Source organism: Mercenaria mercenaria, chromosome 10 (assembly GCF_021730395.1).
Source record: "Mercenaria mercenaria strain notata chromosome 10, MADL_Memer_1, whole genome shotgun sequence".
Lineage (NCBI taxonomy): Eukaryota > Metazoa > Mollusca > Bivalvia > Venerida > Veneridae > Mercenaria > Mercenaria mercenaria.
This window is the reverse complement of record NC_069370.1, coordinates 34,703,289-34,731,037: the sequence shown is the minus strand read 5'-3', so window position 1 is coordinate 34,731,037 and position 27,749 is coordinate 34,703,289. Positions and strand designations below refer to the sequence as shown.

At 34.9% G+C, this 27,749-nt stretch overlaps 1 protein-coding gene across 1 annotated transcript in view; it reads right to left on the bottom strand.

The window, feature by feature from the left end:
• LOC123559410 (uncharacterized) overlaps positions 1-27,749 on the bottom strand; it is a 45,963-nt gene that overhangs the window by 2,932 nt on the left and 15,282 nt on the right. Inside the window, exons 8-37 of the mRNA XM_053516862.1 lie at positions 27,484-27,597; positions 26,711-26,824; positions 26,206-26,328; positions 25,385-25,501; positions 23,730-23,849; positions 23,425-23,543; positions 22,995-23,212; positions 22,545-22,611; positions 21,881-22,076; positions 21,420-21,672; positions 20,967-21,130; positions 20,385-20,487; positions 20,036-20,117; positions 19,550-19,765; positions 19,134-19,323; positions 17,687-17,974; positions 14,295-14,429; positions 12,837-13,025; positions 12,132-12,323; positions 11,692-11,814; positions 11,337-11,465; positions 10,758-10,840; positions 10,085-10,164; positions 8,614-8,813; positions 5,813-5,959; positions 5,316-5,438; positions 5,014-5,089; positions 4,787-4,842; positions 4,217-4,301; positions 2,931-3,162 (exon numbers count right to left, since the gene is read on the bottom strand). Of these exons, the coding sequence (XP_053372837.1) occupies positions 2,931-3,162; positions 4,217-4,301; positions 4,787-4,842; positions 5,014-5,089; positions 5,316-5,438; positions 5,813-5,959; positions 8,614-8,813; positions 10,085-10,164; positions 10,758-10,840; positions 11,337-11,465; positions 11,692-11,814; positions 12,132-12,323; positions 12,837-13,025; positions 14,295-14,429; positions 17,687-17,974; positions 19,134-19,323; positions 19,550-19,765; positions 20,036-20,117; positions 20,385-20,487; positions 20,967-21,130; positions 21,420-21,672; positions 21,881-22,076; positions 22,545-22,611; positions 22,995-23,212; positions 23,425-23,543; positions 23,730-23,849; positions 25,385-25,501; positions 26,206-26,328; positions 26,711-26,824; positions 27,484-27,597 (4,334 nt within the window). The remainder of the gene's footprint in view (positions 1-2,930; positions 3,163-4,216; positions 4,302-4,786; positions 4,843-5,013; positions 5,090-5,315; positions 5,439-5,812; positions 5,960-8,613; positions 8,814-10,084; positions 10,165-10,757; positions 10,841-11,336; positions 11,466-11,691; positions 11,815-12,131; positions 12,324-12,836; positions 13,026-14,294; positions 14,430-17,686; positions 17,975-19,133; positions 19,324-19,549; positions 19,766-20,035; positions 20,118-20,384; positions 20,488-20,966; positions 21,131-21,419; positions 21,673-21,880; positions 22,077-22,544; positions 22,612-22,994; positions 23,213-23,424; positions 23,544-23,729; positions 23,850-25,384; positions 25,502-26,205; positions 26,329-26,710; positions 26,825-27,483; positions 27,598-27,749) is intronic.

Sequence of the window (27,749 nt, the reverse complement as noted above, 5' to 3'; positions counted from 1 at the left end):
CAGGAATATATCATTAAATACTTATAATAGTAAACAAATAACATAGATAAATACGAAAGGCAAAATGCGTAGTGTTAATATTGAACGTTTCATGTAGATGACAAACACGAATAACGTGCCAAAACAGTAAGATGCCGCTTCCTCTACGTCTATACATATATAGGCGTAATGTGAAATTGTAACCATGTTAACAACTAGAAATGAACAAAGAGCAAAAATAGATTTCTAATGCTTTTTGAATATATTGCTTCTCTCAAACTTGGTAAGCGAGATGTATTTCATTTTTGACACACGATTTAGTATCTTTACTTGAACTGATTCCTTCTTTTTACAACATATTGCTACGTATGTCTTTTAGACGTATGGCATAATGCAGGGAATATTTTTGCTTATGTAGGCCCGAGTGCGAGGTTTGTCTTTAAGTATGATGTAGCATGACGTATGCTCTTTACGTAGGTTTTAGTACAATGTATGCCTTATTGACGTAACGTTTAGTACAGTACATATCTTATTTGGTGCAGGTTTCAGTATGCTTTATGACTTAACTGACGTACCTTTTTACGACTGACTGTTTATGCTGTTTGCCAATATGACGTAGAACGTAGTGTTAAGGCAGTCTTATTTCATGAAAGATTTACTCCAAAGTAGGTTGTATTTAGTAGGACTTTAGAAGAAGAATTTCTGATTAGATGTCAAATACAACACATTTCATGTCTTATTAGACTTATTTGATGAAGGTCTTCAACTGGTACCAATCATCTCTTCAAATCGTTCAACACGACATTTATTGTGTGTTAGTGTACTGTTTAATTTTTCAGCTTGAACATTTCGGCCTGGGTGGTTCAAATACTCCCGCTTTAAGAGCTTTTGGTATTGTTTAATCACCTCTAGGATATGGTGCGTGCTATTTAATTTTGTCTTTTGGCAGTTTCTGTGATATACAGGCTCCATAACCACAGATCCCATCTCTAAATTCCAGTTTGTTTAGTTCTACCCATTGTTTTCTCGTAAAGGGCACAGCCATTATTTCAATTGGGGACCATACGCCGCTTTTTATGGAATTGCACAATGTGCATCACTGAATGTTCCATGTACACCGCCGTATGACTACATTTGCAGATGTCTCTTAATTACATTCTGGTACTAATAACATGTGTAAATGTTGAGTTCTGCTCAACCCGGGACCAGAGGGCGTATAAGGTAGCTTGCACTTTCACTACCGTCCACGAACAGGCTCAATCAAACCGAGCATGCAACATTTTCGTTTATGTCGTGTTGGGCGACCTGTGGTTTTCCACTTTCTTTTTTAATTTTATCTGACATAGAATCTAGCGTGATTTATGTCTTATTTGACGTAGGATTATGTGAAATGTACCAGTATATTTTAATGGACATAGAACATATAACACACGTTAGAAAAGGTTGAAATCTAAACAACACAGCAATAAAAAGCTAAAAGGCGTAATGTTAATACGATTCTAAAGAAGCTATAAAAAACACATGCATATAATTGTCTGCTAAACATGCGTGCATGTGAAGTACATAATACCGTCATAATGTGTTCACCTCATCCTTAGAAAAATGTCCCATTATCATCTAGGAATGCATAGTGATACTGGAATGTGACAGATAAATGTATAAATACGAGATGATAAATACTAGTTGGTAAACATCAGTTTAACTAAAATAGAATGATTTAGTAGCATTTGAATCATAAGAAATATTTCGAAGAAAAACTAGAGCTTTCACTAAAGGTGATGAATGTACCCCCCCCCCCCACACACACACACACACACCACACGCCCCCCTCCACGCACACACTGACACAGTACATTGCAATTTGACGCACACAAGATTGCATAATTATGTGGATTGTATGTATATAGACTGTATGTATATAGTATTGTAACAAAACCAAAGTCCCATAACTCTGCAGAACCCTTATCTAAAAGAACGTAACATGCACCATGCAGAACTAGGGTTGGTACTGATCACTTGTGTGAAGTTCAGGTGATTATGCGCGCACAAGACACTGTCTCGTATGCAGACTCTGTGTATATAGTATAGTAACAAAAAACAAAGTTCCGTAACTCTGCAATTCTTTTCTGAAAGAACCTAGCATACCCCATGCACGACTGCTGTTGAAACTGATCACTTGTGTGAAGTTTCATTAAATTGTGTCAAGGGGATGAGAAGAAATGGTGTGCACAAGATTGTGTCTATATATGTAGTAGAGTAACAAAAACTCTGCAAAATAATTCTGAAAGTACCTAACATGCTGCATGCACAACTGCTGTTGTTATTGATTACTTGTGTGAAGTTTCATTAAATTGTGTCAACGGGATGAGGAGAGATGTTGCGCACAAGATTGTGTCTGTGTAATAAGTAAAGTAACAAAAATAAAGACCCATAACTCTGAAATGCTTTTTTCTGAAAGAATCATACATGCCCAGTGCACAACTACTGTTGTTGTTACTGATCACTTGTGTGAAGTTTCATTAAATTGTGTCAAGGGGATGAAGAGAGATGGTACGCACAAGATTGTATCTACAGACAGACAGACGGACAGACAGACAACCTGAAACCAGACTTCATTGTTCGGGAAGGGGGTACAAAAACAGTATTTGGGGTCGGAAAACTAGACAATAAATGGATCTCAGAGCCTATTATCAAGTTGTGTATTCCAACACAAAAGGGTAATTGTGACAATTCAAATCAACCGGGAAACTGTTAGTCTTGTACATGTTTAGCAAAAGGATGAAAATAATAACGAGTTTATGAAAACAAAGATGGAAATTGGTTTTAGAAGATTAATAAAAGTTTAAGAGATTGTCTTTTCAATTCATATCATATCCACTAACAATCTTGAGTATGTCTGCTTCCACAATTGGAGCCAGAATTAATACTGAATATGTTATTTTTTTAAGTACCTTTCCAGCTTCACTGCCATCAAATCCCTCATTCGAAGCACCGTCATTTTCTTTCATTTCATATCCGTTCCGGTTAACTTTAGGCCGAGGTACACTATATTGTGTATCGGTGTCGTCATCTATTGGAAAGTCTTTTGTTCTGATATTAGAGCTTGCCAAACCAAAGGAACTGTCGTTATCCAGAGATGATAGCGGTCTTCTGTTGTATCTACTGTATCTGTTTCTGTGCCTCCTGGGTGACAGACGACAGAATAAATTGTTGAACAATTACAAATTTGACATATGTCTAGTTTATCTAAGGATATACTATGTTCACCTTTAACTGAACTACTTTTTCACTTAAATCAATTAATATTCTTCAAATATATCTAATGTGGCAAAATATATTAACGAAGTTCAAATTGTATTGCGATTTTCCGATAATAAATGCATTAAACTTGTTTCCCAGTCAGTACACAAAGTTTAAAGAAATTCTGCCCGTAGGAAATGAATTGCCTATACATATAGGCAACTGTGGCATTTCCCCTTAACTTGTTTGCTTCAAATTATGTTTAGAAATGAAATCAAACAAATTTCAATCGCATTTTAGTTATATAATGGTGTTCAAACTGGCTTTATCTCTGAAAGTAACTGACAACATCCCTGACATGATTTCGAGGTGAAGGACGAATGACGCCATAATCATTGTCCTCAAAATGTCACGGCGAGCATACTCCTCAGAAATCGACCTCCTGATTAATAGTCTTGTGGCCTACCTACTTAGCTAACAGGACGAACCAGTGATTGATTTCATTCTGCTGTATATTTAAAGCCCGAATGATACATAAATAAATGTGTATTCGTATACTCAAAAGTTTACACGAAAACTGGCGGTCTCCGTGATCCAGTATCGATACTGATTCTAATAATACTTTCAACTTTTATTAGTGACTAATAAAACGAGCACTGTTAAGATTTTCTATTCATACGCATTATATCGCTAGAAGAGGAGAAAAACTTCACTGTGTTATAAGATGGACGACTTAATACCAGATTTATTTTAGTGTAGATAAGGAAGAGAAACAAAACCATGTAAATCACAAATAGTACATCTGGTGAGGTCCTGAAGAATATCTCTTTTTTTATATAATAATACATATATGGTCATTGTTCAATATGTTCCGGATACTTGAACAGTTAAAGCTGAGGCGATAGCACTAAAAGAAAGAATAAAGAATTCGTGTAAATATTTTTAATTATATATACAATGCGTTTTTAAAGAGTGCGTTTGAAAACAGACTGGTTACCTGTACATTCCAAACAGCGCAAATAAAAGGATTAGACAGATGCCACCAATACTGGCTCCTACAGCTATTGCAATAGTCTTTAACTCTGGAACAAACATAAATATCTCATGAATATTTTGATATGGACAAAATCCCACAGATAGAATCTCCTGGGGAAAAAAATCCTTAGTTTTACCAGGGCGGACAAAATCCAACTGTTTTTTGTTCAATAAGATCCAAACACTTCACTTTATTCCACTTAAGAATTAAAAAGTATCATCCTAAATTTGTATTTTTCTAAGTTTTCTTTTTTTTTTTCGTTTTTAATCTTATAGTTTTTATTTAACAAAATCGTGGGGGAGGCACTTTGTCCGCCTTGGTAAAATTCAGCAGATGGAATTTTTGTCCGGTGGGATTTTGTCCTACATACTTTCATTTCATATTATGTTTTGTTTATGTAGTATTAAGGGAAGTCCAAACAGTAACCACCAGAAAGTAATAATTTCATCGATATGTAAAACTAAAACGTGTAATCATTGAAAACGAAGTAGCGACAAAGGCATCATTATTTATGCAATATTTAAGTCATACTTTCTGCTTCTGCATTTTTGTCTTCGCACTTTGGTCCTGTCCACTTGTCGTCACATCTGGAACGAGACAAGAAAACATGCGCAGCTAGAGTTTATATAAATAAATCTTTACTCCCAAAGTTGCATAATACCCAAAATAAAACGTTTCTCTAATATCGAATAATTTCTATCTTTTCAAATGTTAGAGAAAAAATTTCGAAGTACAGCACAGAGTACAGAATGACTTACTTGCACAAGAACTGTCCCTGCAGCTCCCCGTGTATACAAAGACCATCGTTTTGACAAGGATTAGGTGAACACATATCTACACATATACAGAAATATACAACGTACTGTTTAGTATCAAATTGTGTATTTTGGAAATAATAAAAATATGAATAGTTATATCATCAATTTGTAACATGTTCCTATAAATATAACGATAAAAAAATTAACTCGGTTACTTGTTAGTACTCATTGTATTTACAAGCACTTTTAATTGTATATTTATCAAAAGATGTATTAAGCTTATCCCAATTATATATGCATACCTGTGCAAGCGGCTTTACCGTCGTATATGTACCCAGCTGAGCAGCTGCATATATAGCTACCAGGCGTATTGGTACAATTCCCACCTTGGCAAATTTCGTCTTTTTTTAGGCATTCGTCCACATCTGCGTGAAATATTTTGTATTATATACGCGTTAGAACTAACTTGAAATTTTGATCTCTGGATGGAATTTTTTAATATGACGTTAAAATGTCAAAACAACGTTATAAAAGACGGCATTTTAGGTGACTACGAAACATACACGAAACAATAAAAGCATTTCATATAGACATTAAGTGCTCTAAAGCTTGTGACCGTCACACATATGCAATAGTACTTAGGTCGGTACTATTTATTTCTTCTAGGTCAAGCAACTTATCTACACACTAGAAGGTGGAAAAAGCTCAAAAGCGCAATTACAAATAGTAAAATACACATAACTCAACGCTTCATATACTTAGCAGAAATATCAAGAACGCAAAAAGGTTTCACTTTCACCTTTACAGCTTGTGTGAGGATTGACCCATCCGTCGAAAAATGGCCGCTTGCAACGGCAAACTGCTGTCCCGTTTTCAGAGTGGCAAGTTGTTGATATAGGATCACATTTTGTTTTTCCTTCAATGTTGCATACCCCTCCTTCCTCATCTTCGATAAAGAATACAACATGATTATAACGAATTGTATTATTAAGGGAAACGAGACATACACGACAGGCTATGTCCTATTATAATTGTGTTTATGTTTTTTAATAAGAAGTGGATGATAAGTGTGTTAACACCTGTATGATCAAAGGCCATTTTGCATGCACATCGTACCGAAAACGAGTCCAAACTATAGACGTTTTCATCGTTACAGGTGTACCAGTATACTGGTAGAATATGGTAATAGAAATACATGTGAGACCACCTTAATCCAGGCTGTGATAATACGTTAATGCTTGAATATTTAATCAAGTAAAGTCGGCGTCGCCTTTGATAATGGCATCCAAACTTAAACACAGACAAATAAAAAAAACTGCAAATTTGTTAAGGAACTATCTAAAGATCTTAAACATTTTATTCTATTTTCGCATTTGGTAAGAAAAATCGTCGAATTTGTCAAGAAAGGTTACCCTTTTCACCTTTTTTTCAGACCGAATTCGATAACCCAACCAGGAATGCAATTTTTCCATGTTTTTGTTTCAGATAAGTCACCATTTCAGGCGTATTCGTGAAAACTCTCGATTGGTTTTCATTCTAATTTTGTAATGTCTTTAACGCTGTTGAAACCGTTTTTGTCGTTTCGGAATCGGCTATTATTTTGAAGTAAATAATCCGAATTTCAGGGTGAAAATGTGTAGTATTGGAAAAAGACATCATAGGAATTATACAGGCAATGACCTTTTATGGGTGATAATGTTGATACTGGTATGTTTAGACATTAATCGTACACGCCGACGTTGCCATCGAAGTAGTGAGTGCATGCAGATTTTAGAGAATACCACAACATTTTTGTGTATCTCTGTGATTCTCCTGAACGAATTTGGCATTTTACATGAATAAATGCAATTGCAACAAACTTGTTAAAAACTAAACCATTTCAAGTGCAAATTCGTCCAAACTATTAAAATACGGATAGAGAACGTACACTGAATATAGCCCTAAAAGAGAAAGTTAAAATCGCAAACTTGCCATTTTTTACATCCCAATAGTAAGATTTTGCTGAATCAACCCTTACTTACGACATCCAAAAATGAAACTATTGTTTTAATTTGTAACTGAATGCTAATTTTTTATATGGCGTGTTTTTATGCTATATGATATACGCTTATATAATTAAGGATCATTTCTCTTTTACACAAATAATTACTGGCTCAGTCCAAACCGAAGCAGTTGCGCCTTAATTCGGCTACATCTCTGACTACATACACAGCACAGCTCCACCCCTAGTCACAAAGACAACCATCCTACTGATCTTTAATACCCATTTAAAAACAAACATGGTAGCTGTTGTAGTACGTAAAAGAAGAAATAGCCATGGTAGCTTTAAGTAGGGAATGAATTTTTCTTGGTTCAGCATTGTTTTGCAATACTTAAGATTCAATAAATATAAGGTTTTTTCTACCATACAGTTTTCCCAGTATTTTTTAAATAATCTGTATTGATATTTTACTTTAATCTTATTCTGTAATTTATATACACCTGAGTATCTTTCTAATTTTAGTGTGTACGTTTTATCAACAATATATAAGAAAGAGTCCAGTATAGTACAGTGAATATCCATGAATAAGGCTGAGTTTATTATTTTCAAATTCAATACCGAGGGATTTATTTCGATTTCAATAATAGGCGGGCTGTATCAAATCAAGATGTCAACACTCAACAAACAATAAAAAAACGAGACAAAAAAAAACAACAACTGACAGGCACAAAAATAAAGATTCAGAATAAAACTCAGTTTCTCAGATTGTTTACTAGCTGTTTGTTTTCTCAGAGGAGCACTGTAGCTAATTTCTACTAACATTTTCCTAGCATTTTCAAAATGAAAAATGCAAATGAAATGTTCATACACTATAACTACAATATGTGGCTTGAATTTTAAGCCAATGATTCAGTCTGTAGTTTTCTTGCCGAAAAATATTTTCTTGAATCAAACATGATTCCATTTTTTTCAAAATCAGCATTGACATAAATTACAGTGCAAAAATTCATTTGTAGGCAATGTTATCAAATCAATTCTGTGTGTCCGATTATAACAGAGATACTGCTCCAGTAGAACGGAAGAAAACATACAAACGAAAAGAAGCATGTACAACGCTAGAAGAAATCCATCAGGATAATTGTCCGTATAAAATGGGTAAATATTACCACAGTCTCACTGTTTTGAATACATCGTTACTATCCCCAGTACACATTTTAGCTATTCCCTGTGCAGTAAGCTACTTGAAGTGCGTCATCCGTACACCTTTAGATCAAGTATGGATATCTCCGACAAAACAAAATAAATCGTATTCATACCTTACGCAAGTATCAAGGGTTTTATTATTTTCAAACAAAGATACAAAAATGACCTTTAGATGGCAATAACATCGTGAAAATAATCCAAGTAGGACATGCTAACGACATGCGCAACTATGTTTCATGCCAATCGCTCATTCGAAATTTCACTGGCATGCAGTATATCCTAAATATTTTAAGTTTTGTGTCGTTTTGATTTTTGTGTAAATGTGAAACTGCCTTAAAACTGCCTTGAAAACTAGCACTGGAACCTCTGTCTACATCTCCGAAATACCATATACAAGAGGATAAGAAACTACATACCTGTATATACACCTGAATCCCCTATAGACAGCAGTATTGGGAAAGGCCCATCTATCGCACCATATCCATCGTTGTTTGAAGTTATTTTTTTTAATTTGGTAGTTAGAACTTCGCGAACGTTTTCTGTTGAATTCTGATATTGTGTGTGAAGAACAAAATGTGCGTTCCATTTTTGTCCGCTGGTTACCTCTCTTCTTTTCCTGAAGTAAAAAATTAACTGTGTCGACAGAGTCAGTAGATTATCTTAGCTGCTGTTTTTTCTAGATAGTACAAGTGAAAGCTTGCTACTTATTCAAAATTTACTTTCCTTGCTAAATCGATATATCGATTCATTTTTTAAGCTTTGTAATCCGTTAACAAACTCTCAATGGAGATAAAACACCAACAAATGTGAATCTTACTGAATTTTTTTGAAACTTAAAGATATGCTCTTGACCATGAAGAAAATACTACAAGAAGACTATTTTATAATTAAGCATACATGTACTTCCGTCAACAGCTCTTTTTCAATCAAATTCAAAGCAATGTGCTGATTATACTTCTGCTATATATAAATAATAAACGCTCTGCCTCAAGTGAACAATATTTATTTAATTCTGGTGCAAGAAGCCACCGCTCTGAACCTACATCTACATGAACTTGAGTTAATGTCTGGTACATATCTGGTTATTGTAATTATAAATAATTGCAATGAAATAGTTATTGTGATGATATGATAATTTTGATGGTATAGACGTTGTGATGATATAGTCAATGTGATGGTATAGTAGTTGTAATTACATAGCCAATGTGATGATATAGTAATTGTGATTACATATTCAGTGTAATGATATGATAATTGTAATGACAAAGTAATTGTGATGATATAGTCAATGTGATGATATAGTCAATGTGATGATATACTAATTGTGACATCCGATGATATAGATGATATAGTAGTTGTGATGATATAGTCAATGTGATGATATAATGAAAGTGATGATGTAGTCAATGTGATGATATAGTAAAAGTGATGATGTAGTCAATGTGATGATATAGTAAAATAAATGATAAAGTCAATGTGATGATATAGTAATTGTGATTACATAGTGAATGTGACGATATGATAATTATAATCATATATTAATTGTGATGATATAGTCATTGTGATACCTAAATAAAGTTAATACAAAACTATATCTTTTACAAACTTACTCGAATTCAAAAATTTCATTATTTCTTTTAAGCGAGTATTTTACAAGAGCATAATTTAACTATATGCCTTGGAAAGTGCGATAATTAAATTATATAGACACCAATTTTTCACTTTTCAGGCGATACGTTACATATTCAAAGCGTGGACAACTAAGTACTTTTGATCTTACTTAAGTAGGACTGTTGAACTTCCAGAAATCTGTAACATGTGCAATTGACGATAGGACAATAAAGACAGAACCTTTAACAAAAAAGATACGAAGAGGTTGACACATACCTTGTTGCATCACTTATTTCTTCTAGTGTTATTTCTATATCCACGATGTCTATTCCGCCATCTTTGTATGTCTTCATTAACTAAAACGAAAAACAGAATAACTGTTAGTTAAGCCATATATTGCACATTAGACATTCAATTGTCATTCAACGAGTTATGTAATTGTTAGAATTCTTACACATATATGGCGATAAATAAAAGGACTTCCCCGACCAAGGCAATGTTTTCAGTGACGACTTAAGGGAGGAAGCTTAGTCTGAAGCCATTTGTTCTCCACTGTTCGTTCATGTATGTTGACTTTACTGGTGAAGAAAAAGCCAGTACAGTGCATGATCAATGTTTGAAGCTGTCTGAAACTTGGACTTGCACGCTTAAATTAAATGCTAAATTTCCATTTTGCTCTGGCATTGTCAAACATGTATAAACTGCATGTAAACTTTGCAAGAATTTTCATTCTGCTGCTAATGATGATTCAGCAAAATTTCAGCAGTAAGAATTTGTTATAGACAAAATGAATACTTGTCTATTTAAATCTTGTTTTCAGACTTTAAACGTTAACATCGATGAATACGGGTCTGGGAGAATTGGCACGCAGTGTTCAAAAACAGTAAAACCCTTTCAGAATCAAAACATGAAGACCACGAACAGCACGAACATGTTTATATTCACTTACAAACATTTTAATCTCTGCCTTTAACTTTTCTTCATTCTGAACGATAGTTTTAAATACCAAAATTCCACCATAAGATGCCTTTCCTGAAGAAGAACATACTGTTCAAGAACCATCTGCTAATAAATGATACAATATAAACAAGAAGAAGATTCTTACAATGTAGCCGGCTATCAAATCAAAATTTCTATTTTTTTTCTGTGCCAAGCATTGTTCCTTTAATTGTGTATTTCGCTAAAAGAAATCAATTTTTTTTTTATTTAAATAGCATTTAACATTAATTACATTCGTAGAAGATCATTCTCATCCATCAGATGTTCGTCAAAATCCCGAGACGAATCCGGGGAACCACGGTAGACCTCTGGTATGCGAGAATGTAGAAGATAGGTAACTGTTTAGATTATTTTAAACAAAATGTGTTATTCGCTCAACGCTTCACAATATATATATATAGTGTTTAACAAATTAAACAACTGGAACAATACTACAGCACAGACTTGGCAGATTTTAAGACGTATATTTAACTAGTAAATGAGAACCTATTGAAATAATTTATGTTTTCCAAAAACGTGAAATGCTTACCTTCTACACACCCCTTTCCTGTACCTTTCAAATAACCTGGATTGCATTTGCAGTCATAACCTCCAATTGTATTCTCACAATACATATTGCTCTCGCAGGTAAAATCCTGGAGTTCACATTCATTTATATCTGAAACATAAGGCCGACGTTTTAGGAGTTGGAACCTGTTGGCAACACAGTTCTGACAACTGATATTTTCATAGCGTTTTAAACATTGAATAACAAGGATGGAGTGGATATTTTATTATAAGCAAACAATGGTGACATACGTAAAATAATAGTGCATTCATATTGAAAAATAATATTTGCACCAGCTATGTTAATCCTGTACTGATGTTCAAAATTAATTTACTACCATTGCAAGAGTAACCATCCGCATCAAGCTCATATCCCTGGTTGCATTTACATATGTACGATCCGTCCGTGTTCTCACATATCTGGCCACACTGTGAAATTCCAAGGTAACATTCGTTTTTGTCTGTATAAATAAACAGAAAATATATTACAGAGTTTTGAAATATAGTTTTAAAACCAAATGTTCTAATTCAATATTCCCGCTTAATTTATTTTACGATTTAACATATTCGTCGAATTCATAACCCAGTGGTAGAAAAGTGTCGATAATGTTTCGAGTCTCTAATATAGAAGTTGAGAAATATTTCAGTTCATTGTAATTCTCACCAAAATGCCGCGACCAATCGCCTTCAAAACCATAGTTCGCATGGGTTATTAAGTGCTGTTCATGGATCGTTTACATGACAGAGGTAAACTAATACTTCAGTGTAATGAACTCACCGAAACACCGTAATCCATCCCCTTCAAGACCTGCCGGACATGGTCCACATGGATTATTGGGTGCAGATACATTACTGTTGCAAGTAACGTTTGTATAACACGAGGTACCAGCACATCTGTCCACCTTCTGTTCACAGTAACCACCTTCGGTATCTTCAGAGCAGTTGCATCTTGCACGGAAGAACTTCCCTTCTGTAAAAGAAGACAGATTTATCAAAAGAAACCTTTCGGCGGCTTGCCACTTGGTACATGAATGACACATTTTCCAGCTGAACACTAGGAGTACGGACGTTAATTCTATAAGTGTAAAACTACTCTACAGACATAATTTGAAGAACCAAAATAATTACACGCATAAGCAAAGTACAATATATTATATGTAAAACCAAAAAAGCGATGTTATGTTACCACACTCAAATTATTTTTAATATTAAACTGGATGGTCAATGGTATTTTGGAAAATGTGGAAAGCGTGACATTGTATAATGTAGACATATTATAATATATATATCCAGTCAATCCTGTGTTACAGAATACACACAAAAAGTGGAAGGTATCTCACATATATATCACATCCTGCTTATAGCTAACAACATTTAACAAAGGTACTCTGATTCAACAAGACAGGAGTATATTTCAAACAATGCACAATACACAGTATATTTCATGTTTGGTACCTCATTTAATATATTTACTACGCCTTACCTGAGCCTCCAACAGGCCCATCTTGAACTATGAGTGAATAGTCACATTGAGATTCTTTCATGCATCCACAATAATAGATATCCGGCCGGTATTCCGAAGTGGCATTCATGTTGTCTTTTGCTGTTATATTTAGATACGCTGGTAACTTTCTCAATACACCAGAAACATTCAATGAAAACGAAGTACAATCTGCAAGACAGACAGCAAATGTTTCATCTGCAAGCTGCAAATTGTGTCATTTAGGTTTTGACTAATACAAAAATGAAAATATTTAAGATTTAAAGTCTGTATTTAATGTATTTTTTGTTTTCTTCTTATCATAATAACGGAGCATGTGATTTGTCTTAAAAAAGCTAAAAACAAGAGCTGTCTCCACAGGATGACACATGCCCCGATGGCACTTTGAATGAATAGTTATGGCCGATGTTAGAGTTTAGGACCTTTGACCTACGGACCTGGGTCTTGCGCGCGACTCGTCGTCTTACTGTGGCACACATTCATGCGTAGTTATTTTAAAATCCACGCACGAATGACAAAGATATGGACCGGACACGAATGCACTATCATGAAAAATGACCTTTTACGTCTAAGTGTGACCTTGACCTTTGAGTTACGGACCTGGGTCTTGCGCGCGGCACGTCGTCTTACTGTGGTACACATTCATGCCAAGTTATTTGAAAATCCATCCATCGATGACAAAGATATGGACCGGACACGAAAATTGCGGACAGACTGACAGACCGACAGACGGTTCAAAAACTATATGCCTCCCTTCGGGGGCATAAAAATCATTCATACTTATATGAACTCTATCGGTTTGAATTCCATGTGTTTCTCTGCTAAAAATACTGAGAAACAAAATGAAATTGCACGATAATAAAATTTAACTTATAACATTTCCTGCCATGTTCACTGGGAGTAAGAAAGCAATCACTTTTACATTTTTGGTAGTTAAAAACATTACGTATGAAAAAGCCAGAGTACATAGATAATTACAGTACTGAAATGTAACAATAGATCCTAATACAGTACTAGACAGTACTAGTAACAACATATTCTCTGCAAGACCTAAATACATTCGCCATATGAATCAGAGTTGAGAACGATGACTTCAAACGTAATTTTGTCTGTCAATAGGACCATTATCTAGCCCGTAGATCAAGCTCTTGGACTCCTGTAGCTTCTAATATAACCGATATTGTCTAACAGAAACTTTAGAATATAACCGAAATTGTCTAACAGACACACTAGAATATAACCGGATTTGTCCGACAGAAACACTAGAATATATGTGGATTTGTCTGACAAATATACTTATATTATATAACCGAAAAAAAAACACACACAAGAATCTAATCGGAATTGTCGAACAGAAATGGTAAAATAAAAGCAGATTTGTCTAATAAAACACTAGAATAACGTTTGTCGGAACAAAAGACTCACACTTTATTTACTTACTTTCACAAGTGTAGTCCGGTACTGAGATATTTGTTTGAACGTCTACAGGAAATTCAAATGTAAAGTTCATTATATGATTCTGAGTGTATTTGATGTATAGCGGATCTGGTTGGGTAATATTTGGCGGCTTGTGATCTAAAATAGAAGAAATGTGTATCTACTTAAACAATGAGCAGAATAAACATTTTTTTTTCACGAAAAGCATACTGTTACAACACTAAAAATATGTACAAACTAGAATGTGTCTGTAGGACACAGGGTGTGGCCCCTCCCCATTGGTACATTTGTCACAAATAAGGGGCAATAATTCAAAAGTTTGCAGTGTTAATGGGGTTTAGCCTAAACAAACATTTTATGGAAAGGATTCATTATTCTAGGCCATATATTTTTGAGCTATGAGCATCACAAACTAAAAATCCACTATTTTGGCTATTTCAAGGGCCATAACTCTGTAATAAGCGCAAAGATTCTCAAGAAGAATGCCAAGTGTGAAAGGTCACATCATGATAAAGACTCAAGCAGGGTTTCGTGAATTAACATTAAATGCTTTTTGGGCTAAGCACATAATTAGGTGAAAATGTGCATTGTTTTACTATTTCAGGGACCATAACTTTAAACATAGGGGGTGGAGCCAGCCAAAAAATAAGAGGTGTGCAAGTTTATATCATCAACCATTTATATTAAATACTTTTTGAGCTGGGTGCGTCAAAGGGTGAAAATGTGCATTTTTGACTATTTTAGGGGCCATAATTCTGAAAATAGGGGGCGAAGTCAGACAAAAAATAGGAGGTGCGCAGGTTCATATCATGACAAAGACTCATACAAGGTTTAATCAATTTGTATGAAATACTTTTTGAGCTAGGTACGTCACAAAGTGAAAATGTGCATTTTTGACTATTTCAGGGGCCATAACTCTAAAACTAGGGGTGGAGCCAGACGAAAAATAGGAGGTGCGCAAGTTCATATCATGATAAAGACTCATGCAAGGTTTCATCAATTTATATCAAATACTTTTTGAGCTAGGCGCGTAACGAACTTCGGACGGACGGACGGACAAGACCAAATCTACATGCCCCCACCACTCATGGGGGCACAAAAAATTAAGATCATTTTGCAATTATAATTACACCCAGGGACACGAGATTTGCTGTAAAAGTTGGACCATAACTTTAAAGTTTACGTCTGGATATTCAACGTTATCATACCCGCCAAAATTCTTCTGTTCTGAAGTAAGATACATAGTGCAAGTGTTGTCAATTTGACTGCTATACAATGTCCCAGAACAATATATATTTGATCTATCTAAACCGAGCTAAAAATATATAGTCTGTTTTTGGGTACGTTTAATTGTTTGACAAAATGGGTCATAAACTCCTGAAACAAAGCTTTTCGTTTATCCACAATGTGTCATATATTATCTGGTTTCACAGTTCAACTTTTGTTACTCGTCAAACCCATAGATACATTTATACTAACGAGTGTATTCGAATGGTATCTTCTTCAACCTTTTGGAATTTGTTGATATTTAACCAAAGATCTGCTGTAAGGCCAAAGAACATATATTTTGGAAAGGGGCTGGGGTTTATACGATTGGGAAAAATGTGCGGTACAGCAACAAAAATTAGGATTACTTTTCTGTATCAAAGGCTAGTGAAATAAATAAACTATTACTGCCAATTTGTAGCTAGTTTCATAACAACAAATTCACTAATTCTATTCACTCTCAGACTTGCATTTTCAAGTTTTTTGTCATTCTTTAACTTTGAATTTAAAATTTTAAATTTGGAAAAACAAATTTGTTATTAAGATTTAGGCCCATTTGTGGTCCCAAATTGACATAAATACACCACTGGTGTCTATTTTATGTCTGACCGCGTCCAATGCTTTTACAAACTAACAGTGACACTACTTGCATAAGGTAGGATATTCCTACTAATCATTTACCAGTTGTAAATGACCTTCGTATCAATTGTGACCTTAGACCAAAGCATTCTCTAGTTATTTGGCAAAAAATGTTCTACTGTTCCGGGTCAATGTGACCTTGACTTTTGACCTACTGACCCTCAAAACCAATAGCGGTCATTCCCATGTCAAGTTTGAAGATCCTGGGCCAAAACATTCTTTTGTCCGTTTTATTTTTCAAGTCATCGTCCATAAAAGGTTTAACTGTGACTTTGACCTTTGACCTACTGATCCCAATAGAGGTCATTTGCTGGTCGTGATCGACATCCCTTTAAGTTCCGTGATCCTATGCCCAAGCATTCTCGAGTTATCATTCGGAAACCGATTGGTCTACGGGCCGACCGACCGACCGACCGACCAACCTACATCAGCAAAACAAAATATCCTCTTCACCAACCTCCCTATTAAGTTTCGTGATCCTAGGTCCAAGTGTTCTCGAGTTATCGTCCAGAAACAGATTAACTGTTCCAGGTCACTGTGACCTTTACCTTTGACCTAATGATCTCAAAATCAATAGGGGTCATTTGCTGGTCATGACCAACCTCCTCAAGTTTCAGGATCCTAGACTCGAGCATTCTCGAGTTTTCATCCAGAAACCGATTTGTCTATGGACCGACCGACCGACCGACCGACAAACGGACAGACAGACCGACCGACCGACCGACCGACTGACATCAGCCAAACAATATACCCTTCATCCTTCGAAGGGAGGGGGGGGTGGGGGCGTGGGGGCGGGCATAATGAATTTGAACATGCAATTTCATTACTATCACGAACTTTTTCTTGCAGGATTCGAAATAGTACAAAGTCCTTCTGTGTCACTTCGCTTACAGATCCTTTACTGAGGATTGTCAGGAATCATCTTTTCGTATGATCGACATCACGAAGCGTTAGATAAAACTGATCACAAAATCAACTCAAATGCAATAATTACCACCTGTTTCAAACTAAGATACGGTAAACGAGTGTGTGAAGATTCAAGCATTCCTATTAGTGGATACTGCAATACCAGTTTACATACAAAACTATACAAAAATTGCAAAGTCGAAAAGGAGCATTCGTTTGTAAGATATGAAGCCTATGAAACGAATGACAGATCGTTATAGTAAACAAAATTGTGAAGATTCAATCCATTCCTGCGAATGGTGTCTGAGGTATCAGATTACATAATCGGTGAAAATCATCTAAGAATGGTCATGCAGAAAGTTCTGTCTTTTTGGTAGGTTTTCTGAAGTTCTGCGTTTTATTAAAAGAATATTGCGAAGTAGTCTGCCTTTAGCAAAACATATTTTATATTTGATTTTACCCTGTTTTTTTGCGAACCCATAATATTTTCTTATTTACAATATCATGACAAAATGAAATGTACCTTACTAATGTACTATGAACTTTCACCATATATGAATTTATTTCGAATTTAAGATACCTACCCAATGTTTTCTTCTCTTTATTCACGGTATCTTCGGTGGCTTTAGAATGAAGACCAAAGGCTTCGTTACATGTGGCTGCAGCATCAACCATACATGCCAAATTGTCTCCACAATGTGTTATATTTATATTTCCAAAGCCACATGTTTTGTTTATGTAACTTCCAATTGTATTTCGATTAATCTCATCGCTGATAAATGCATTTGGCCTTATACTCTCATCGTTGTATGATAAATAGCTTCCTCCCGAGATGTTGTAACTGAACAGAGACTCCTCTTTGCTTACTCGCCCTTCCGATATAAAAACAAAATTCAGTAATAGTGGTAACCTCACTTAAAACAAAACAATGCATTAGTGAAACTAAACATCGTTTCATCATATTTGAAACCTAAACTAGAGCTATCACTGAATGTGGTGAATGTACCCCCTCACGCACTGACACTACATTGCAATTTGACGCACACAAGATTGCATAATTATGTTGACTGTATGTGTATAGACTCTATGTATATAGTACAGTAACAAAAATCAAAGTCCCCTAACTCTGCAGAATATTTTTGTGAAAGAACTAACATACACCATGCAGAATTAAGGTTGATACTGATCACTTGTGTGAAGTTTCATTCAGTTGTGTGCAATGGTTTGGGAGATTAGGCGCGCGCAAGATTGCATAAGCAGACTCTATGTATATAGTATAGTAACAAAAAACAAAAAACATAGTCCCATAACTCTGCAGAATATGTATCTAAATGATCGTAAAATGCACAACTATGGTTGGTACTGATCACTTGTTTGAAGTTTCATTCAATTTTGTACAAGGGTTCAGGAGAATAGGCGCGCACAATATTGCATATGCAGACTGTATGTATATAGTATATTAACAAAAACCAAAGTCCCATAACTGTGCAGAATGTTTTTCTGAAAGAACCTAAAATACACCATGCACAACTAGGGTTACTACAGATCACTTGTGTGAAGTTTTATTAAATTGTGTGCATGGGTTCAGGAGATTTAGCGCGCACAAGATTGCATATGCAGACTCTATGTATATAGTATAGGTATATAGTATAGTAACAAAAACAAAGTCCCGTAACCCTGCATTTTTTTCTGAAAGAACCTAACACGCACCATGCACAACTACTGTTGTTACTGACCACTTGTATGAAGATTCATTAAATTGTGTCAAGGGGATGAGGAGAGATGGTGCGCACAAGATTGTGTCTACGGACAGACAGACGGACAGACGGACAGACAACCTGAAACCAGTATACCCCCCCCCCCCCCCCCCCCCTTACAACTTCGTTGTTCAGGGGGTACAAGTATGGTAGTCAAACGAAAAAATGAAATATTCGACGTGGTCGTTTGTGTTGTATATCGTAAGAAATTCAAAACAGAATATTACCTGAACATAACCATAATCAATTAGATTTAGAAATACAAACGGCTTACAAGTTATTCCAAATTTGTAGAGATCTTCTTCACTTGAATTCTTGCTCAGTGGATTGCTCGAATCATTCCTAGGCCTGAAATCATCTGTATCATTATCATTATTGTTACCTAACAGCCCCGTTGTTTTTCCATGGAATGGTGCGTCTCGTGGAACAGAAGCCACGATATTAAGTATATCAGAAAAATGGATCTGAAAGAAATTACATTCGTATGTTACTACCATCTTCTATCTATTTCTCATAATAAATGAAGTAAAAGGCTTTTGGCATAGTGATTTTAGATGACTTTTTGCCGCTGCGCAAAATATGAATATCATGGTGTATGCAGTGCATAGCTCGTAAAATTTCTAATTTTTTGTCAGTTTTATTCTATTACCCAACATTTCAATTTACCTATTTTCCAACATTTCAATTTACCTGTATGGATATTCTAGCACTAAATGTTATTATGATAGTTTTATTAGCATCGTCATTCGGATCAGAAAATATCTCCAGTCCACCGAGATTGATATGATTCAACTTCTTTGTCGGCAAAGCGGTTTCTTTAAAGACACCATTAGCATAAATTCTGCACGACTGGGAAGTCCTGTTCAATATAAGCTCCACCTTGTCTCCATTTTCTGTTTCTCCAACCTGAAAGGAAAATGTTAATGTGAAATAAGCTGCAAAACAACAGCATTGTTTTCTAATGTTTTTATATTGAAAAGTCTTTACGTATTTTTCTATTAAACTTACTTTCATGGATCAATAGAATGCTTAAATCATCAACATTTTCATAATTCAGTACTTGATTCCGTAAAATTTGATGGAAAATAAACATGATTTGTTTCGTTCTTTTAATAGAGCATTACTGAATTAACAAAGAGAGTTTTACATTTTGCAAATGTTACAGAGGAAACTAACCTGTGCTGCTAAGCCGACAAAAACAGTAGCGTCTTTGTTAGTTGTACTCGCTAGTTCAGTCCTGACTTGAACATTTGCCATTCTAGAAAACAGAATATGAAGAGAAAATATACAAGATCATTTTAGTTAACTTTTACTTTCCTTTGATTTTATATAACACTACCTCTATCTTTTAAATCCTTAACAATTTAATCATTCCACAGAATTAAACAAAAGAGATAATACATAAGAGATAAAATGTCTTTGATGAACATTTTGGTCAGTCAGCATTGTATTGGTGACACAATATGTATCCCTTACTTCTTTATTTCTTATGTTTGACCGAATAGTTTTTGTAACGGAAACTCACGCGTCCTTTTCTTCGATCTTTAGCAATGTGAATTCTCCTCTACCATTGAATGTGTATCTCGCACCATCAAGCGTTGTTATGTGAGGATCTCCCCAAGAAGACGCTAAAAATAGAAAATACCTGAAGTTTAAAGTGTCCATTGTGGCATTTTAGATACAGTCAAACTTCGTTCGCCCCAACTCGGATAATTCGTACACCGCCCTTCGCTTGGAGTCGCCTCAGATGCTGACAAAGTCCCTGTTTGATGTATTTTTTTCGATTGCTCGAAATACCGATAACTCGAGCCATTTTTTTTTTCTGGTCTTGACGAGTTTAAGCAAGCAAAGTTAGACTGTAAAAAAATCAATAGTTCGGGATGCGAGCCCATAGGTTTTGATTATACCGAATTGTGGTTACAATAATATACATTATATGTAAGTAATTTCTTTTCGATAGCAACTAGAAAGAATTGGCATACTGTTAATGAACTACAACAATGCTATTCAACACCACAATAATAACCAAACCAATTGTTAATGCCCATCTTAATCCCGTTATTTATATAGCATTTCATAATTATGTTCTTGTAAATGATATACTTACACAAAGATGGTGGATTGTAACCAGCGCATGTATCAGATGGATTGATATGGTAGAATAAGTCGCATCTGGATGAATTAATACAGCATTTCTTGTGTACTTCCTTTATTTGACCTGTTTCTAAATACCCACCACCAGGATATCCTCGTAGTAAGCTTCCAGTAACGCTGTCAATTTGAAACGGACGGGTTACCTTACATGCTATTTAAAACATATACAAAAGGTACCATGATTTATATCACCTTTACCAAAACTATTACTTAAATAGATCAATTTTTTTTTCATAATCTGAAAAAAAAAATCAAACAAAATTAAGAAAAGAAACATTATTTTTATCGATCGTTACTGCTTTTGATCATATATTATCATTGTTAAACTTGTGCAATTGAACAGGAAGCATGTAATAAAGAAATTATAATAATTCTTCAGAAAACATTGTTTCAAAAAAAGATTTACCTGTAGTGACATCTCTGTCTGACACTGTCTGTGCCGCGTGAAAACCTCGATACGTATTCATTGGATACATCACGTTTAAATCGTCTGTCCCTCTTTATTTGTTCAATACTGCACGGACAAGGATCGGCAAGTGACCGTGCACTCTCAATTATCGCTGCTGTGCTATCGTTGGAAACAGCAGAAAGGCAAAGTGATTCTGTTCCCCAGTTAGATGTTGACGAAGTAACATTAAAGACCCAGCTGCCGTTCACACCTACAATAAAAAGGAAAATGATACCTTAACTTTTCTTTTTTTTAGTATATGTATACAACAGAAATAATATCATTGAAAAAAAATGGTATGACTCGGGATAATTACAGATATATACCTTTCACCTGTGAACAAAGGTAAAAATCTTTAAGTTTTGATTCATTTAGTTATACAAATACAAACGTTGATATATAGTGTATCTGCAAAATACCATCTGATCCCTGCATATTTGTTTGTGTGAAAGTGTCCTCTTCAAATTTAATGGTCCCGTCATGTTTGTTGTTAGAGTACCCGACTGAAACTAATTTATCGCCTGTACTCTTCCATGTGAAGAATTCTTGATCATAGTTAAACATCAAAATTGTGTCGACTCCAACTTTGCTAATGATTACTTGGAAGTCAGCTGCCTGAAAAAGATAAATTGTGTCAATACAACTTAACAAACTTAACAAGGTTATATAGACCTACATTTACTTAACGAAGTGCTTTTGATCAGTACATCTATTTTTAATGCTTTGTCGTATCATTGTTTATGTTCGTTTAATTTAGTTTCTACGTATGTTTAAATTATTCTTGAATGCAAAATAAACTTAAATATATATTTAATGTTCTTTTTTGTTGTGTTCTAAGAAAAACTGACACATTTTAGATCATATGATGATTTTCAAGTTTTCATACTCTGTGATCTTACTCAGCCCTTCTGATATTTTGATCATAACAGCACCACAGAATACCTTGGTAGAACAACCACCCTTTTCCATAACCTAGCTTTATAGCTATATTTCATGAAAAAACTTCTCTATCTCGTGTTTCAAACGTGTACGTAATTTAAAGCCTGTGATATTTCAAACTTGTCAAATTGTAAAATATCTTACCTCATGTTCATTATTCTGATCAAATGGGTAAGGCACTGCCGTTTTCCATGTTGCAGTTATACTAAAGCTGAAATTTGCCAAGCATTAAGACGCTTATTAGTTTTGTACTGAACTGAAATTTCTGTAAAATGTACACAAGTCAGTGCTGCACGCATATTTGATACGACCATTAATGCTGAAAAATTTAATTTAGTAAAGGCATTCCATTATTGTACATTAAAATGAAAGTATGCCGACACATAATTCTAAATACGACAAAAAATGTTAAACAAACTTCGCTTTTTAATATATATGTCGCTCTCAATGCAGAGTATGTATGTATATTATCCCTCTATTCAGAGATCTCCTATTCATTTCTTTTAAAAATGAACTCTTTGGTCCCAACTTAAAACATTGAAAAATATACTTTTCTTAAAAGTGTTCATAGACTTGTCATTTTTATCTGTTAACCTAGGTCTAGGCGTATTCATTGCATGTCCTATCTGTTCAAGTGTCGTGCTATCTCTAGCCACATCAAAACTAACTCCCGAGTTCTGTCCTTCTGTAACAATGTCAGACCACAAAGGAGCAATGATTGGAAAGTCATAAATGCTCCAAGCAGATGTATCCTCTGGAGGGTATCTTTGGTCCAAATACTGTCCGAGTGTTACATAGCCATTCATGCTCACCTGGACAAAAATAAATTTAAGATTATATATATATGATAAGAAGTGGATTGGAAACACTCACAAATGGGAAAAGGGTTCAGTTGTTATTTAACTGCCTTAAATATGAGGTTGAAACAAGTAGTTTTACTTAAATAGACGCATTAATTTATTTGAGGTAAGAAATTTGGTATCAGATATCAAGAAAGGAAAAAAGTCTTTTAAACACAACTTACATAGAAAGTATTGTAGGGTTTTCCAAAATAGTACATGACCTCTGGAAGTGTCACAGGACCAAATACGTTGTCATCTCCGCTATGCCATGTATTAGACGACATGGGTATCAAAGTTTTCCCTTTAATGACATAAAATAGATACGCAAATAAATTGCATTAGCTGAAACAACAAAAATGTGTGTGTCAGTTTAGAAATAGCAGTTTTTGTATAGTACGACTTTAATTACTTCGACTATGGAGAATTGCCTTAAGACAGCTTTTTTCCAACAGTTTTCATACAAATGAATAAAATTAGTTGTACTTACGGAAACATTTTTTGTGTCCATCTCCTCGATAGCCTTCGTTACAGATACAATTATAACCGTCGTTAGTATTGTTGCAAAAAGCGTTATCAGCACATTTTGATGTATTGCATTCATCAATATCTAAAAATATTAGCAGTGGTCATTGGTTTAATAGAATAAAACAGTTATTATTATCATAATAAAATCCATCACGTGACCTAAGTCTCTAGCAGAAAAGTATAATTTTCATGCGTATTTATCAAGCATGTTTTTTGTACATGAATTTTGCATAACGTTAATACATATGATTTATATGTCATTCATACAGATTATAAAACATCCGAATGTGTCAAAAGGAGTTGGAATACGTCAAAGATATTTGTGAGGAAGTAGATATTTACGTCAAATTAGAGTGCAAATCGTGTAACATACTAAAATATTTTAACCTATTCGCCTTAAATGCATAGAAATATAGAATATTTTGAATATGGCAGTTATATGATTTGCATCACAATTATTTTATCATACGTATAGAAATGCGTTAGTATTTGAATGCTTTTACTTGGTCTCTTTTACTTTACCAGTAAAGCAATTGGCTTATAATAGTATCACTATTTTAGCACAAACAAGAGCGCCGCCAAGCGGGGCAATATACGCCCGAAGGCTTACATCATAGGATGGGAGCAAAATTTTAAGAACTTGACTGTTGTAGCCACAAAGGACTGGAACAACAAAACGAAAACTTCAAAAAACAAATCTAAGTCCACAAAAAATATTCGAAGTCTACAAAAAAATCCTTATCAGGTACAGGTATGTAAAAATACACCTTAAAATTGGAGGTACCATCCATGTTGTACCACAGAAAAGTAGTCTCGGTTTTTCCCTACGGCCAATAATAAAAAAGTTTCAAAATAAGCTATTTATAGTAACATAAAAGGGAAGTAATTAAAAAAAAATATTGTAAGTACAAAAAAGAGACCTGCCAAATAAAAACAAGAGCACTGCAATGCAGAGCAATATACACAAAGCAAAGTCATATATGACCTTTGACCCTTAAGTGTGACCTTGACCTTGAAGCGAGTCATCCGGAACATGCGCTCTGCACATTGTTATAATGTGGTGAACATTTCTGCCAAGTTTCTTTAAAATCCTTCCAGCAGTTCAAGAGTTACAGAGCGGACACGAATCAAACTGATATGACTTTTGACCCCTAAGTGTGACCTTGACCTTGAAGCAAGTCATCCGGAACATGCGCTCTGCACGTCGTCTTGGTGTGGTGAACATTTGTGTCAAATTTCTTTGAAATCCTTCAAGGGGTTCAAGAGTTACAGAGCGGACACGAAACAAAATGATATGACCTTTGACTCCTAAGTGTGACCTTGACCTTGAAGCGAGACATCCGGAACATGCGCTCTGCACGTCGTCTTGGTGTGGTGAACATTTGTGTAAACTTTCCTTGCAATCCTTCAAGGTGTTCAAGAGTTACAGAGCGGACACAAAATTGCTAACGGACAGACGGACGGACAGACGGACAGACAGACACCAGCGTCATAACATAATACGTCCCTTCGGGCGTATAAAAATGCGATCTAAATAGTTTGAGAAATGAATGAGTTTGCAGTGAATTCCAGCAGCTGGAAGCTAAACTTCGAAGAGAATATTTCTATGGCGTTTACCTGTTTGACACTGAATCCCAGTCCAGTACTCTGTGCAATAACATACGAAACTTCCCGGTGTATTAAAGCATGTCGCTCCATTTTGACACAGTGTTGTGTTGGAACATTCATTGATATCTAAAATGAATAAAATATATACTATCAATTATATTCAGGTATCAATAATGCATACGGTTGTAAGTTTACTTTTTAGTGCTGCATGTTGCTTCTGAACAATCAAAATGAGATAACATATTTTACTCGCCATTTTCCACATTCCCAATAGACACAAATTGTGTCCCTTACCTTTTAGTAACATCTGTTTATTTCCCTAGTACATACATAATAGTTGCTTCAGTTTTGTGCAATTGTCTTAATTAGCAATTAGATTTGATGTGTTTGGCTTAGATGAAAATGCTATTTCTACCTTGGAATCTCTCTTAGAACTAAATTAGGAAAATTTGACCAAAACCAGAGTCTTACTGCTTCATTATTTGCTCCATACAATTTGCCTTATGTTATATATAAACGTAGGTGACTAAAACAGTCCTGTCGTATCCTTGATTGTGAATATGTATACAAAGTTGAATGTAACTGTTGATGTTTTATAGCAATTACGGTTGAAACTCGATATCTAATCTCAAAATTACGACTATCATGAAGACATTTTCAACTCCCGTACCGAAAACACGAGCACAAAATATCATCTTAACTTAAATTTCGGTTATCTCGAAGTAAACACTCGATTCCTTGGAATTCGAGATACCAAGTTTCAACTTGAAGTGTACACTAATAGCTGAATTTAAGTTTTTACTAAGAGAAAGATAAAATACGTATACTACCTTGACAACTAAATCCGTCGCCTGTAAATCCAGACTTGCATGTACAATTGTAACTGCCCTCTGTGTTCGTGCAGTTTGCATTCTTATCACACTTGTGAGTTTTTCTGCTACATTCATCCACATCTATAATATAAATTTCACTGCCTCTCATAGAAAAAAGAATTTAAAATATTTAACTGTGACATATAGTGGTCAGTGTCTAAATGTTTGACATTATGGTCAAGAAACCGCACGAAGTGCATAAAGTTGTTAAATAAATGCCTATGTTTGAGGGGTAAAAGGTAAGATTTAGACATCTTATCAAGTGATGTTAATGCTTAGGTTCTATAGTCAACACTGTTATCGTGGTGCCATAAACTGAACTGCTGGATACTGAGGTCATGCCTGCAAGCATGCAATCCTGTGCAGATACCATGCCAACGTGTATGGTTTAATGCGTATGTTGGTAAGCATAAACGAAATCCAAATTAAACACCAAGACATGAAAACATTTTATTCAAAATACCTATTTTACAATGCGTGCCTTCCCATTCCGCTGCACAGTTACATGTGTAGCTATTGATACCGTCCTCACAAGTACCGCCGTTATTGCAGACCACACCAACACAATCGTCGATATCTGTTCGTCAAAACAGAATTTTAATATAAGCGAACATGTCTTAAACTGAAATAGCCATTTGCCTTTCGGGCTATATAGAATGGGGTGGTCCAGTGGTAACACTATCCGGACTACGAAACCAGGGATCATGAGTTTGATCCCCCGCTCCTCCAACTGAAAATACTAACATTAGGATAGGATCATCTTCCGTATCTTGCACTATCACCTAACTATCATTAATAACAGTTTTCTAGAGGAGTCGCCCATATGTGTTACCGGTAGAGACTATAAATAAATTTTTATACAAACAAATAGGGTTATAGAAATTGAAAGAAAACGTTTGTGAATTGGTTCAGAAGATATTGAGATTGATTACATGTATCTTAAAAAAAATGTATCTTTTGTAGATTGGAAAGAAGTAGTCGCAAGTAATACCAGATACTGGAACAGATAACTGAGAGAATAAACGAATTAAAATTGAACTGAAATACAGCAGAGAGTATGCCCGAAATAACTGCTTAAATACAACTTACTACTGTTTATGTGGTGTTTACACTACCAAAATACATCATAAGATTCTGTTTGTTTTGTTTTGGGTTTAACGCCGTTTTTTCAACAGTATTTCAGTTATGTAACGGCGGACAAATACATCATAGAATAATGATATTACATGTACTTACCATGATCACAGTTTGTACCATTAAAGCCGGTAACACACGTGCACGTATACATATTGTCACCATCCGTACAATTTCCTCCATTCTGGCACGGGTTGCTCTGGCATTCGTCTATATCTGTAATCAAAATTCCACTAGATTTAAATATGTACTCGTATTGTTTAAATTTAAAAATGCTGTAATGGTAAAGTTAGTGTAGAATAATTGTAAGATTGTTAAAAATAAAAAATAATAGCATGGCGCTGACCGAAATGTAGCCGCCATGTGCT